General features: G+C 39.6%; 1 protein-coding gene across 1 annotated transcript; it reads left to right on the top strand.

The window, feature by feature from the left end:
• The first annotated feature begins 210 nt into the window (after positions 1–210).
• ATP5F1A (ATP synthase F1 subunit alpha) lies at positions 211–9,066 on the top strand. The gene is made up of 12 exons (XM_027525503.1): positions 211–336; positions 1,834–1,912; positions 3,136–3,305; positions 5,157–5,330; positions 5,419–5,585; positions 5,790–5,938; positions 6,277–6,428; positions 6,528–6,752; positions 7,264–7,371; positions 7,480–7,624; positions 8,563–8,713; positions 8,852–9,066. Exons 1-12 carry the CDS (start codon positions 277–279, stop codon positions 8,931–8,933), a joined length of 1,662 nt encoding a protein of 553 aa, XP_027381304.1. The 5' UTR covers positions 211–276; the 3' UTR covers positions 8,934–9,066.
• The last annotated feature ends 2,846 nt before the right edge of the window (positions 9,067–11,912 follow it).

Genomic DNA, 11,912 nt, shown 5'->3' with positions numbered 1-11,912 from the left:
ATCAAAGTGAATATGTAACCAGTGCCTGGATCGACGCTGGCGGACGTCTAATCAGTCAGTTGGAGGTTCAAAATCTAAAAATGATACTTAAAGGAAGAAAGTAATTAACCCCCCACCCGCACCCTGGCAGATTCGCGTCCGGGGGTGAAAGCGAGGGGCGGTACATCCGGGTCACGTGGGCTGACTGCTTTGACCTTCCCCGCAGCTCGGCCATTTTGTCCCAGTCAGTCTCGAGGCTGCGGCTGCGGAGGAAGCACCTCAAGGGGAGCTGCGAAGATGCTGTCCGTGCGCGTCGCCGCGGCCGTGGCCCGCGCCCTCCCTCGGCGAGCGGGGCTGGTGAGCACGGGAGGCTGGCTGGAGGGAGGGTCCAGTCAGCGGCGGGTGGCGATTGCATGGGCTCGGGCTCTCTTTCTGTGCAGAGGGTGAGGGGCTGTGGCGGGCGGCGCCATCTTGCCCCGCTGGCCTCTCGGCCTGGCCTGGGCTCTCGGAGAAGGGCTCTTTCGCTCGGTGCCGGAGGGTGCAGGGTGCTGCAGGGGAGACAGTGACCTTCGTGGTGTCTTGAGATGGCGCCTCGGGACGATTCCAGTCTTCGTCCGAGAGGCCGGAGAGGGGCCTTCGATGAAAGTCAGGGCTGGGGCGCTAGTTTCCCGAGGCCTGCTCCGAAACGGGGAGCCTGGGTCCCACTGACTCTCCTGACTTCCTCGCTGAAGGTCAGAGCACTGTTGTCAGCCCGGGTTGAAGCAAGGTAGGGAGCATTGCGTGAAGGTCAGCAGGCCCCGGCATTTCACCTCCTCCCGAGGTCGGTTCAGAGAAAAGCAATAAGTGAAGGTGCCTTTCTGAATGCTTCAATATGCGCTCTCTTAGTGCCGAATAGTGAAACGATCGTGAAAACACCGTATAGGTGCAAATATGCATTTCAGTGCCGGCGCCACCCTGACAGCGGAGGAGCTGGCTTCCAGATTGTCTCAGACTGGCAGACTTTAGTTGGTGGTGCTTTGACTTGTTTTTAAGATTTCATCCTTGAGGAATGTTAGTGATTGAAAACTCAAGTAAAATAGAACATAGGTTGGGAGATTCTTTTGAAGGTCAATGCCCTTCATCACTAAAATCCCTTGAAGTTAAGGACATTACCCCTAAAGGTTATGTAAACGTTTTGACATTTACTTGTGTTTTCATCTTGAGAGTAATCTCAGTTTGGAAAGCCAAATAAATTCATTGGCCATTTACTGCCCTAACACAACCGCTGATAACATTTTGGATTTCTATTAACAAAAACAAAAAAGAAGTACTCAAGGACAGTCATCCTAGTCCTGTAGAAGGGAACATCTTCAGAATATGCCTTGACCAACCACAGTTGTAGAAGGAGGGTCCGGATTCCTGCAGGATTTGTTGAAGGGAGTTTTTTTGAAAACGAAGTGCATATTGCCATATCTCTTAGTTTCTAACCAAACTCAACGTTTAGAGGCTTTTTAAGATTAGAATAGAAAATCTATTGAGATTTGCCCCTTTTAGAAAGCAGTTTATAAAATTGAGGATTTCCACAACTCAATTGAAATACATTTAAAGTCAAAGTAATATTTATCTGGTGCCTTTAAAAGGAAAGATATATTGTTAGTGGTTGCTTTTTAGAATATGCTTTTTTTTTTAAGTGTACTTACAGTGTACCTGGAATTGCATTAACAAATTTTCACATATATTGATAAATGCTTTCTCACGTGGTTACTATTTGTGCTGATAATTTAATCATACTAAGCCTGCATTTGTTTAAGCTTGCTAGTTTTATAAAGGCCCTTTTTTAAAAATCAGAGTTTTAAAGAAAATTTCTTGCACTAGGTCTCCAAAAATGCTTTGGGATCATCCTTCATTGCTGCAAGGAACCTGCATGCCTCTAACTCTCGTCTGCAGAAGACCGGTAAGTCATTATTTCTGTGTCTGGACCACACTTACTACCTTGTTACTAAATGAAAAATGTCACGTAGGTTACATACCTGCTGGGAATATTTTTTGGATTTTTTTCCATTAGTGAATTTTTTTCTCAATTTTAGTTACTGTGGAATTTTAGATTCTGAACCCATAATATGCCATTTAGCTCTATTTTGGTAGGTTCCCTTCTAGTGAAATGAACTATAATTATTTATTTCTCTTGATGGGAGCACAGGTTCTTTTTTTGTCATGATGAATGCTTCTTGGTCCTTATCAGTATATGTCAGGTGGTAGGCTCCTTTCTGACCTATGAACTCTTTCCTAATAGACATTGGGAAAAGACAAGTAGTTTTTATGTGTTTCAAAAACAGGAACTGGTAACCTATACCTGGCAGTCTGAATTTGCACATTGTAAATGCAATAGAGAAATCAGGAGGTAAACTTAAGATTCTGTAGGTTGGGAAATTTTTTTGAGATGTGCATTAGGGCTTTTGAAATAGTTAGGTATCATCTGTATGCCAAGATGAGGAATGTAGTACATGCTTCCCTTGAAAGGGAGAAATACAGCTTTTCATCACTATTTGAAAGTGGGTGTTCTAATGAAGTTTTTCTTTGGCTGAAATGATTAAAGTGTGAAGAAGAAATTACCCTTTTTTGTCAAAGTGAAGTGACGTAAATGAACTTTCAAAATGGCAAGGGCTATCAGTACTTATATTTTGTTAAACAGTTGGGTTTTTTTTGTTTTTGTTTTTGGCTGAGTGACTTGTGCTATCTTATTTTCCCCAGCAGGAACTGAGCCTGGGCCCTTGGCACTGAAAGCATGGAGTCCTAGCCAGTGGACTGCCAGGGAATTCCTAAGCTGTTGCCTTTTAAGATATACTTTTTATAGAATTTAGCCAAAAAATTCAAGTTTCAGATTTGTTAAGAGATTAAACCAAAGAATTAGGAGATAGAAAATATTTATTTTAGGGAGATTGCTTAATTTGATTAGCTCCTTACCTGGTTTATGTTTGTCTCGTGAAGCTTTTTCTTAGTCACTTAAATTTGTTTTCATAGTGGTAGGTATCAAGCTTTTTTGAAAGAATGTTAACTTTAGAATACAATTTGATTATTCTGATCACAGCTATAGTTTATATGTTGTTGGGGAAATGAGTTTTGAAAAGATCTTTGGACCAGGCTGTTTTTTGTAATGGAATTGTCCTCTCTTAATAGGCACTGCTGAGGTGTCCTCTATTCTTGAAGAGCGTATTCTTGGAGCTGATACCTCTGTTGACCTTGAAGAGACTGGGCGTGTTTTAAGTATTGGTGATGGTATTGCTCGGGTACATGGGCTAAGAAATGTTCAAGCAGAAGAAATGGTAGAGTTTTCTTCAGGTTTAAAGGTAAATTGTAAAATGAGATTTAATAGTTTTAGCATTGGTGTTTCCTCAGTTATTCATTTAGTAGTTCAGAGATTGTGTCACATTATCTTTTTTTTTAACTTTGAATCTGAATCTGCTTCAGTGATTTTGTGTTTGTCATTACTATAGATTGTGAAAAGAGTAAATTTTTTTGTTAACCAAACTTTATTCTCTGGACTGATTTACACATAAGTTGTAACCATTAGCACTGAAATACAAAATTGGGTAAATTTTCAGCCAGATTGTGAAAAGCTCAAGTCTGTTTGTAGCTGTTAAGATCATTCTATATAAAAGCATTTGATTAGTTAAATTCATTTTTGGCAGAAAGTTGGAAGTCATTGACTTTGTATTTCTTGTAGGAGTAGACCTGTTGTTGAGAGGTGAGCTAGTGTTATAGCTATCAGAAGCACTAATAATAGAAGTGTGCTTTTTTCTATTAGATTATCGTAGTTGGCCAGTAAGGTGAGAAGTCAAAGTTGTAGGAGTCATGGGTTCTCTGACAAAAGCAGAGTATGATATCCAGGTGGACCAGGGGCAGTGGAATTTGGTGTCCAGTATGGAAAAAGAACCTGTTGGTGTGAAAGACTAATTATGGAGCCAAATGTTTTATTGGTAGCTCTCAGACCTTGGCTAAAAATTTACTCTTTGATCTATCGTTGTGTGTATCTTTGAAATGTTAGGCTGAAATAGAGGAACTCATTTTCATTTAACTTAAAATCTAGGAGTCCAGACTGATACTATCTGAAATAACTTCTGCCATGTGGAAATGTTTTATAGATATGGATACGGTAACTACTGAAGTTTCTCTGACTTGGGTAACAGGGCAATTACTAATTTCAATTTTAAATAGCCATATGATGTTAGTGGCTACTCTGTTGAACATTAGAGATTTAGACTAAAGATTGTGTACCTGCAATGGCATTCCATGGTACTCCTCTATATTTACTCTGTAATTCTTGAGAGCTTTATTTATTGACCAGATTCAGTTCCTGGACTAGCCTTTTTGCATTGATTATATATGAGCTACTGCTGCTGCTAGGTCGCTTCAGTCGTGTCCGACTCTGTGCGACCCCATAGACAGCAGCCTACCAGGCTCCCCCGTCCCTGGGATTTTCCAGGCAAGAACACTGGAGTGGGTTGCCATTTCCTTCTCCAATGCATGAAAGTGAAAAGTGGAAGTGAAGTCGCTCAGTCGTGTCCGACTCTAGCGACCCCATGGATTGCAGCCTACCAGGCTTCTCAGTCCATGGGATTCTCTAGGCAAAAGTACTGGAGTGGGGTGCCATTGCCTTCTCCAATGTATGAGCTAGGGACCTGAAATCTTACCATTTTGAAATTCGATGAGATGACCCAGCACTGTTCTGTTGTACAGATTTGTTCTTGATTAGGTAGCTTTTAATTTAATTTTTTACTGACTTGATGGGTATAGGTTCTTACTAGATAATCTTTAAAAAAGATTGTTTATGAGTTCTCATAGATGTAAATCAAGTGTGTCTTCCTAGTTGACCCTGACACTTTACTTCATACTGGTCACCCCATTCAAAAACTGTAGTCAAAGGAAATGCAGTGGAAGAAGCTTAAGCAGTTCAATTTCCTTGCTTATTTTAGTTTTTAGAGGATGTGGTAAGGTGCATGTTTGGCTTATAATTTTAAACTCTGATTATTCGAGGGAACTTGACAAGTGTTTACTGAAGATTGTTTGGTGGTAAAATAGAAGTGAACCAGATCTGAAAAGTTGGTATTGCTCCCCCTTCCATTTTCATATGTAGTGTAGGTATATGGGAAGAAGTGCCACTCAGACTTCATGGATGTTCAATTATGTCTTTTGTGTAGGGTATGTCTTTGAACTTGGAGCCTGACAATGTTGGTGTTGTCGTGTTTGGAAATGATAAACTTATTAAGGAAGGAGATATTGTGAAGAGAACTGGGGCTATTGTAGATGTTCCAGTCGGCGAGGAGCTGCTGGGTCGTGTAGTTGATGCCCTTGGTAATGCCATTGATGGAAAGGTAGGTTTAACATTTATTGGATTTGGTTGTAGCTTCAAAGCAAAGAGCCAAATTGATTGTTCTGGGGTTTCTTCTTACTGTTTAACAGGGTCCAATTGGTTCCAAGGCCCGAAGACGAGTTGGCTTGAAAGCCCCTGGGATCATTCCTCGAATCTCTGTGAGGGAACCAATGCAAACTGGCATTAAGGCTGTGGATAGCTTGGTGCCGATTGGTCGTGGTCAGCGTGAGCTGATTATTGGTGACCGACAGACTGGGTAAAGACTTAACAGCTTGTTAAAAGTTCTAACTAAAACATGCTCTATTGAAAGGTTACTTTTAGACTTGGAATGGTAGATATTAATACTTGGACTATACGGCGAGAGTAGACTGTAATATGAGAGTAACTTGTAGTGGAATTTAAGTTGGGGGATTCTTTGAAGTACTCAGTAAGGTTTATGTTTGTTTATTTTTTCTTAAAGCAAAACGTCAATTGCAATTGACACAATCATTAACCAGAAACGATTCAATGATGGAACTGATGAAAAGAAGAAGCTGTACTGTATCTATGTTGCTATTGGTCAAAAGAGATCCACTGTTGCCCAGTTGGTGAAGAGACTTACAGATGCAGGTATTAAGGAATTTCAGTCTCATTGCAGTTATCTGGGATGCTGCAAATCTTAGACTAGCTTATGCTTATAATGAAGTCTGATTTTAATTACTCCCTAATGAACTCAAATTTCTACTAATACAAGTCAATACAAAAGTAAGAAGTAAAAAATTATATCGGTAGTATAAAGCAGCAGTAAACTGAAGGTTTTGTTAGTTTCTTTAAAGTAGAAGCTATTAGACTGGGTAATCTTAATAGTAATGACAGTAGTAAAGTGCTTAATTTTTATTCTAGTAGCCTCTAATTTAAAATCATAGTATTAATAATCATGTAAAACTTAATGTTTATTTTCTTCTCAGATGCCATGAAGTATACCATTGTGGTTTCAGCTACTGCTTCAGATGCTGCCCCACTTCAGTACTTGGCTCCTTATTCTGGATGTTCAATGGGAGAATATTTTAGGGATAATGGCAAACACGCTTTGATCATTTATGATGACTTATCCAAACAGGTCAAAAGAAATGTGTTTTTATACATGTTTATATGTTTGTATGTGGTAGTTGACAAATGTAGCTCCTGTCTAATAGGTGCACACTTTTCTATACTGTAGGCGGTTGCTTATCGTCAGATGTCTCTGCTGCTCCGCCGACCCCCTGGTCGTGAGGCCTATCCTGGTGATGTATTCTACCTGCACTCCCGACTCCTGGAGAGAGCAGCTAAAATGAACGATGCTTTTGGTGGTGGCTCCTTGACTGCTCTACCAGTCATCGAAACACAAGCTGGTGATGTGTCTGCTTACATTCCAACAAATGTCATTTCCATCACTGACGGACAGGTATTATTTTTATGATTAAATATGAAAACTTTGGGTGATTTCAAGGCAGTAATTGAGACTGGTAGTTTTGAACTAATTTGTTAAATTCCTTTTACTTCTCGTTATGGAAAACCTCAATTGTAAAGAGAATAGTATAATGAAACCCCACATATCCCACCTATTTATGTATTGATGGTATAGTATACTTCATTCTTGCTTTCTTTTTCCCCACGGTTCTCTTGTGTGTAATTTTGAAGCAAATCCTAGAGAGATCACATCACTTAAATCACCAATTTAAGTTTTACTGTAAATATGGTACCTAATTTTTTCGCATCTCACGTCTCCTCATCTCCGCAATGGAATATACAGGATGATTTTGAGTTGTGAAAGATTTAAGGAGCTCTTTAGGATAAGAAGCCATTTAGCATTCTTTGGTTTTGGGGCTTCAGTTTTTGCTATAGTGACTTAATTGTGAAAATAATTGATTTCTTTAAGCTTGCTAATATGCCTCTGTATTTTCCTTACATTGTAGATCTTCTTGGAAACAGAATTGTTCTACAAAGGTATCCGCCCTGCCATTAATGTTGGTTTGTCTGTGTCCCGTGTCGGATCTGCTGCCCAAACCAGGGCCATGAAACAGGTAATTTGTATCACTTTGTCATTAGGTTAAAAATAAAAATGTATTTGTATGGTGGTCTGTGTCATTGAAGTATTTTTGTATTGTTTGAGTTAACCATTTCTGTTTCAGGTGGCAGGTACTATGAAACTGGAGTTGGCTCAGTATCGTGAGGTTGCTGCTTTTGCCCAGTTCGGTTCTGACCTTGATGCTGCCACTCAACAACTCTTGAGTCGTGGTGTGCGTTTGACTGAGCTGCTCAAGCAGGGACAGTATTGTGAGTTGTACATTTGGTCAAGTTCCTACTCTGTGTTAGGACCTGGGAATATCACATAGCTCCTTACAAACTGTAGTATGTGCCATTACCTTTGATTAAAGATGTTGCCTTTTGAATGTGATTGATACCTGTTTTAATTAATTACAGTCATCATTTCAATGGAATTGCTAGGAAGGGTATAATAATACCTTTCTTTTGGAAATTAAGACATAGTAGATTCTATGTCTCCCTACCATTTCCTTGGCTATATACGTGTGGAATCTGGCAGATTTAAAAGAATGTTGAAGGTGAAGGTCGCTCAGTCATATCCAACTCTTCGACCCTATGGACTATGCAGTCCATGGAGTTCGCCAGGCCACAGTGCTGGAGTGGGTAGCCTTTCCCTCCTTCAGGGGATCTTCCCAACCCAGGGATTTGAACCCACGTCTCCCATATTGCAGGGGATTCTTTACCAGCTGAGCCACAAGGGATAACTAATAGATAACTAATAAACTAATAATTAATAAAGAGTAACTAATAAAGAACGTTAGTATTGGGAATTCTCCAGGGGTCCAGTGGTTAGGACCTCTGTACTCACTGCCAAGGACCTGGCTTCTATCCCTGATTGGGGAACTAAGATCTCGCAAGCTATGTGGTGCAGCCAAAAAATGTATATTATCTTATTATAAAATTTCAGCAAGTTATTTTTACCCCAGACAGTCCTTTTGGGTGATGGATGGTGCTCATGGAATAAGTGCAAAGATTGTACTTCAAGGCTTACCAATAAGGGGAAAAACTGTTTCTCCAGGGAGGTGGGAAGGAGTACTAATAATGGAATTTCTACTTGTGAAATTCCATGATCTATGAAGACATGTTAATAATTTGTGAAAAAAATAAGTTTCTCTAACTCTGGAAACAATGGCATGCATTTGTTGAGCAACTTACTTCTTTCTTTTCAGCTCCCATGGCTATTGAAGAGCAAGTGGCTGTTATCTATGCGGGTGTCAGGGGGTATCTTGACAAGCTGGAGCCCAGCAAGATCACAAAATTTGAGAATGCTTTCTTGTCTCACGTTATCAGCCAACATCAGGCCCTGTTGGGCAAAATCAGGTATGAACATAACTGATGTCTCCTTTTTTGTAAGCTTTAAAATGAAAAGTCTTGTTAAAATTCTTTTGAATTCTGTAATTAGGTTAGTCATTGAATTTTTGCCCAGGTCACAACTGATCTGCTTTTGTTTTCAAATAGGACCGATGGAAAGATCTCAGAAGAGTCAGATGCAAAGCTGAAAGAGATTGTAACAAACTTCTTGGCTGGATTTGAAGCTTAAACTCCTGTGGATTCACATCAAATGCCAGTTTGGTTTTGTCATTGTTTCTTCTAGTTCCATTCGGATTACTCCAATACTGCAGATGTACAGTAATCACATTAAAATAAAGGTTCCATGTTGCTTGGTGGTTTTCTATAGATTGATTCTTTAAAAGAACTGAGATTACTTTGAGGAATTGGTAAATATGTTTCTTAGCTTTTTTTACTTTATTAAAGTTAGCAGGCCTACATAATATTTATGACTGAGTTCTTTGCACGATTCCAGAGTGTTTTTTGATTGATTAAAGAGAAATTCACTAACTGGCCATAAGAGGCAAAGTTCATATTTGATAATGTGAAAAGCCTGACTGGCTTCTCTGCCCAGGAGACTGATCTGCATGAAGAGGTACTGTAATCAGTAAAAAAAAAAAAAAAAAAAATAGGGCAACTAAGGTTTTCAAAGAAATGAAAAAAAATGCTAAGTGCAGAATAAAATATTAGGACAAAAATTGCAAAAGTAGGTATCAGAATGAATAAAGTTGTGAACATGTCAATATCTTTGCTTTAAAATAGCTTTCATACACTGCAGTTCTTAATTATGAAGTGATCAGGTTTTCATGGTTAGCCTGTTTGGTCTTATTTAGGAAATTTTTACAGTCACAGAGGTAACTATTTTCTGTTAAGAGTTGTGAAGGTTTGCTGTCACCTAAGAGCTTAATTCACGTATTAGAGTTCTCAAGAAATGAAACATAAGTGTAGTTGTGTACAGAGATTATGGTGTTGGCAAATTTGAAAGGGTAGGTGGGCAGGTTGGAGACTTAGGGAAGTGTTCCATTTGGAGGTACAATTCCTTCTCCCACAGTAGACCTCAGGTCTTTCAATGGCAATGAGACCCGCCCTTATGGAGAGTAATGGAGTTCACTCAAAGTCTAATGCTTTCTTATTAAAGAGTTAATCATCTAAAAAATATCTTCACATGGGACTTCCCTGGTGGTCCAGTGGTAGATTGTCCTCCCCCCAACCAAAAAGAAAGACACAAACCCTTCACAGCAAACCGAAACAAACTGGGTACCATAGGCGAATCAAGGACAGGGCTGTTGATGAAAAAAGGGCCATCCGTTGTTTGTCTACCCCCAACTTTCTGCTCTCTAAAAGCAGCTGACTTTATTTCTTCTGTCAATTGTATATTGCGGTTTTCATTGTGCCATTTTTACATTATGTATGTGATCTATTGATTTCACCCAGTAGTTAAGAATTTTGCATGTGGACACACTACACACCCATATTTATCATTACAGTATAGATTATGATTTGGGATAAAGAGAAATTTTGCTTATGACAGCTGAAGAAAGCAAAAATGTTTATTTTTACCTTCCTCTCAGAATCTGTATAAGAATATTTTGAGATCTAGTTTTTAAAAAATATTTTGACTGCATTGGGTCTTTGTTGGTTGGCTCGGGCTTTCTCCAGTTGCAGTGCATGGGCTCTTGCACAGGCTCTAGGCGGGTGCACTGTAGAGCATGGGCCTAGCTCTGCTGCATGTGCACTCTTCATGGCCCAGGGATTGAACCCGTGTACCTTGCAGTGGCAGGTGGATTCTGATCCACTGCACCACTAAGGAAGTCCCTGAACAGTTGTAGTTTGATTTGTCTGATGGTAATGAGACACACCAAGTGTGCCATGTGGAAAGAGTTTGTGAGTTTGCTCATGTAGGCCAGTTTCTGTTCATAAGCTGTATGAGTTTGGAAAGTCATTTAAGTCTTTGATCATGTGGATTAAGAGTTGTGGCCCTTTCCCTCATTTTATTTACCTAAAGATCAGCTCATTTTATTGCTTGCTCAGGCTCATGTCCATTGAGCAAGCCATCTGGCCATCTCATCTGCCGTCTCCTCTTCCTGCCTTCAATCTTTCAGGTATACTTAGTCGCTGAACAACTATAGTTGTTCATCATAGTGATGAGAAGAGTTCTGCCTGTGTGATTCAAGTATCACCTGTTTGTAAGTTCCAGAACGCCTGAACTCAGTTTAAACTCAAGCCCAGAAAAGGCCATCATTTAACTGGAGCTGATTTCACACATCTGATAGGTATGGAACAGCTCCCAGGTGTTTTACTCCTGTGTCTTGTACAAACATGAGTTTCTGAAGAGTTTATACTGGTGTCATGGAGGTGTGTTAATGTGAAGACTGAGCAAAGATTCACATTACTTCAGTAACCTGAAACTTTTTAAAACTATTAAAATAGCCTGATAACTTTAACAAACCCTAGAGCTAGGAAGGAATTTGAAGTGATGCTGTTTATGCCCTGGTTGCTGAACACCTCATTCTATGCTGGAATCTCTGAAGGACGATGTGAAACTTCCCACGTGAAATGTACTTTGCTGTAGCTCCTTCTAGTTAAGAAGCTTTGTTTCTATCTTGCTGAAATCTCTATTGGAAAGGATCCAATAGAAACCATTTGTCATTTCTTTATAGGAAGAAAACTAGAGCTGTCAAATGCCTGTTCTGTATTCTAGTTACAACACAGGGTAGGCTCAGTGATATTGAAAGAGGAATCGCTTATATATAATGCATTGTTTGTGATTGTAATGTTAGGTTGGTGCAATAATTGTGGTTTGCATTGTTGAACTTTGCTCTTTGATACTGGAATACATTGTTAAATGTGGTTATGTTACACATCAAAAAAAAATTACAGCAATGAACCAGGAGCAGCAAATTCTGAGACTCAAGTGCAGTTTTTTTAAAACCACTCAAACTAATGTGATGGGTTACCTCATGGGCACCTGAATCTTCTGGACAGGCAGGCCTGAATACTTTGCCTAACGGCCTTCCTGTGTGGCAGCCAAGTGGCCTGTCCAAATGTATTTTGTACAGCTTATAGAGGAGTGGTAAATGTCTTAAAAGGTACTTGACCTTTGAAATTTGAGGTTTTATGGCTTTCAGATTTATGTTTTAAAATCTTTTGATAATAAAGTGAAGTCTCATGTCTCTTTCAAGGGTATAAT

The sequence above is a fragment of the Bos indicus x Bos taurus genome, chromosome 24 (assembly GCF_003369695.1).
Source record: "Bos indicus x Bos taurus breed Angus x Brahman F1 hybrid chromosome 24, Bos_hybrid_MaternalHap_v2.0, whole genome shotgun sequence".
Classification (NCBI taxonomy): Eukaryota; Metazoa; Chordata; class Mammalia; order Artiodactyla; family Bovidae; genus Bos; species Bos indicus x Bos taurus.
Note: the sequence above shows the minus strand (reverse complement) of the source record. Positions and strands in the feature narration are given on the sequence as shown.

Excerpts from the sequence above, each read along its gene's own strand:
- ATP5F1A (XM_027525503.1), top strand. The coding sequence starts at position 277 with ATGCTGTCCGTGCGCGTCGCCGCGGCCGTGGCCCGCGCCCTCCCTCGG. Across the intron at positions 5,331-5,418 it reads GTAATGCCATTGATGGAAAG|GGTCCAATTGGTTCCAAGGC; the intron begins GTAGGTTTAACA and ends ACTGTTTAACAG. Across the intron at positions 5,586-5,789 it reads ATTGGTGACCGACAGACTGG|CAAAACGTCAATTGCAATTG; the intron begins GTAAAGACTTAA and ends TTTTTCTTAAAG.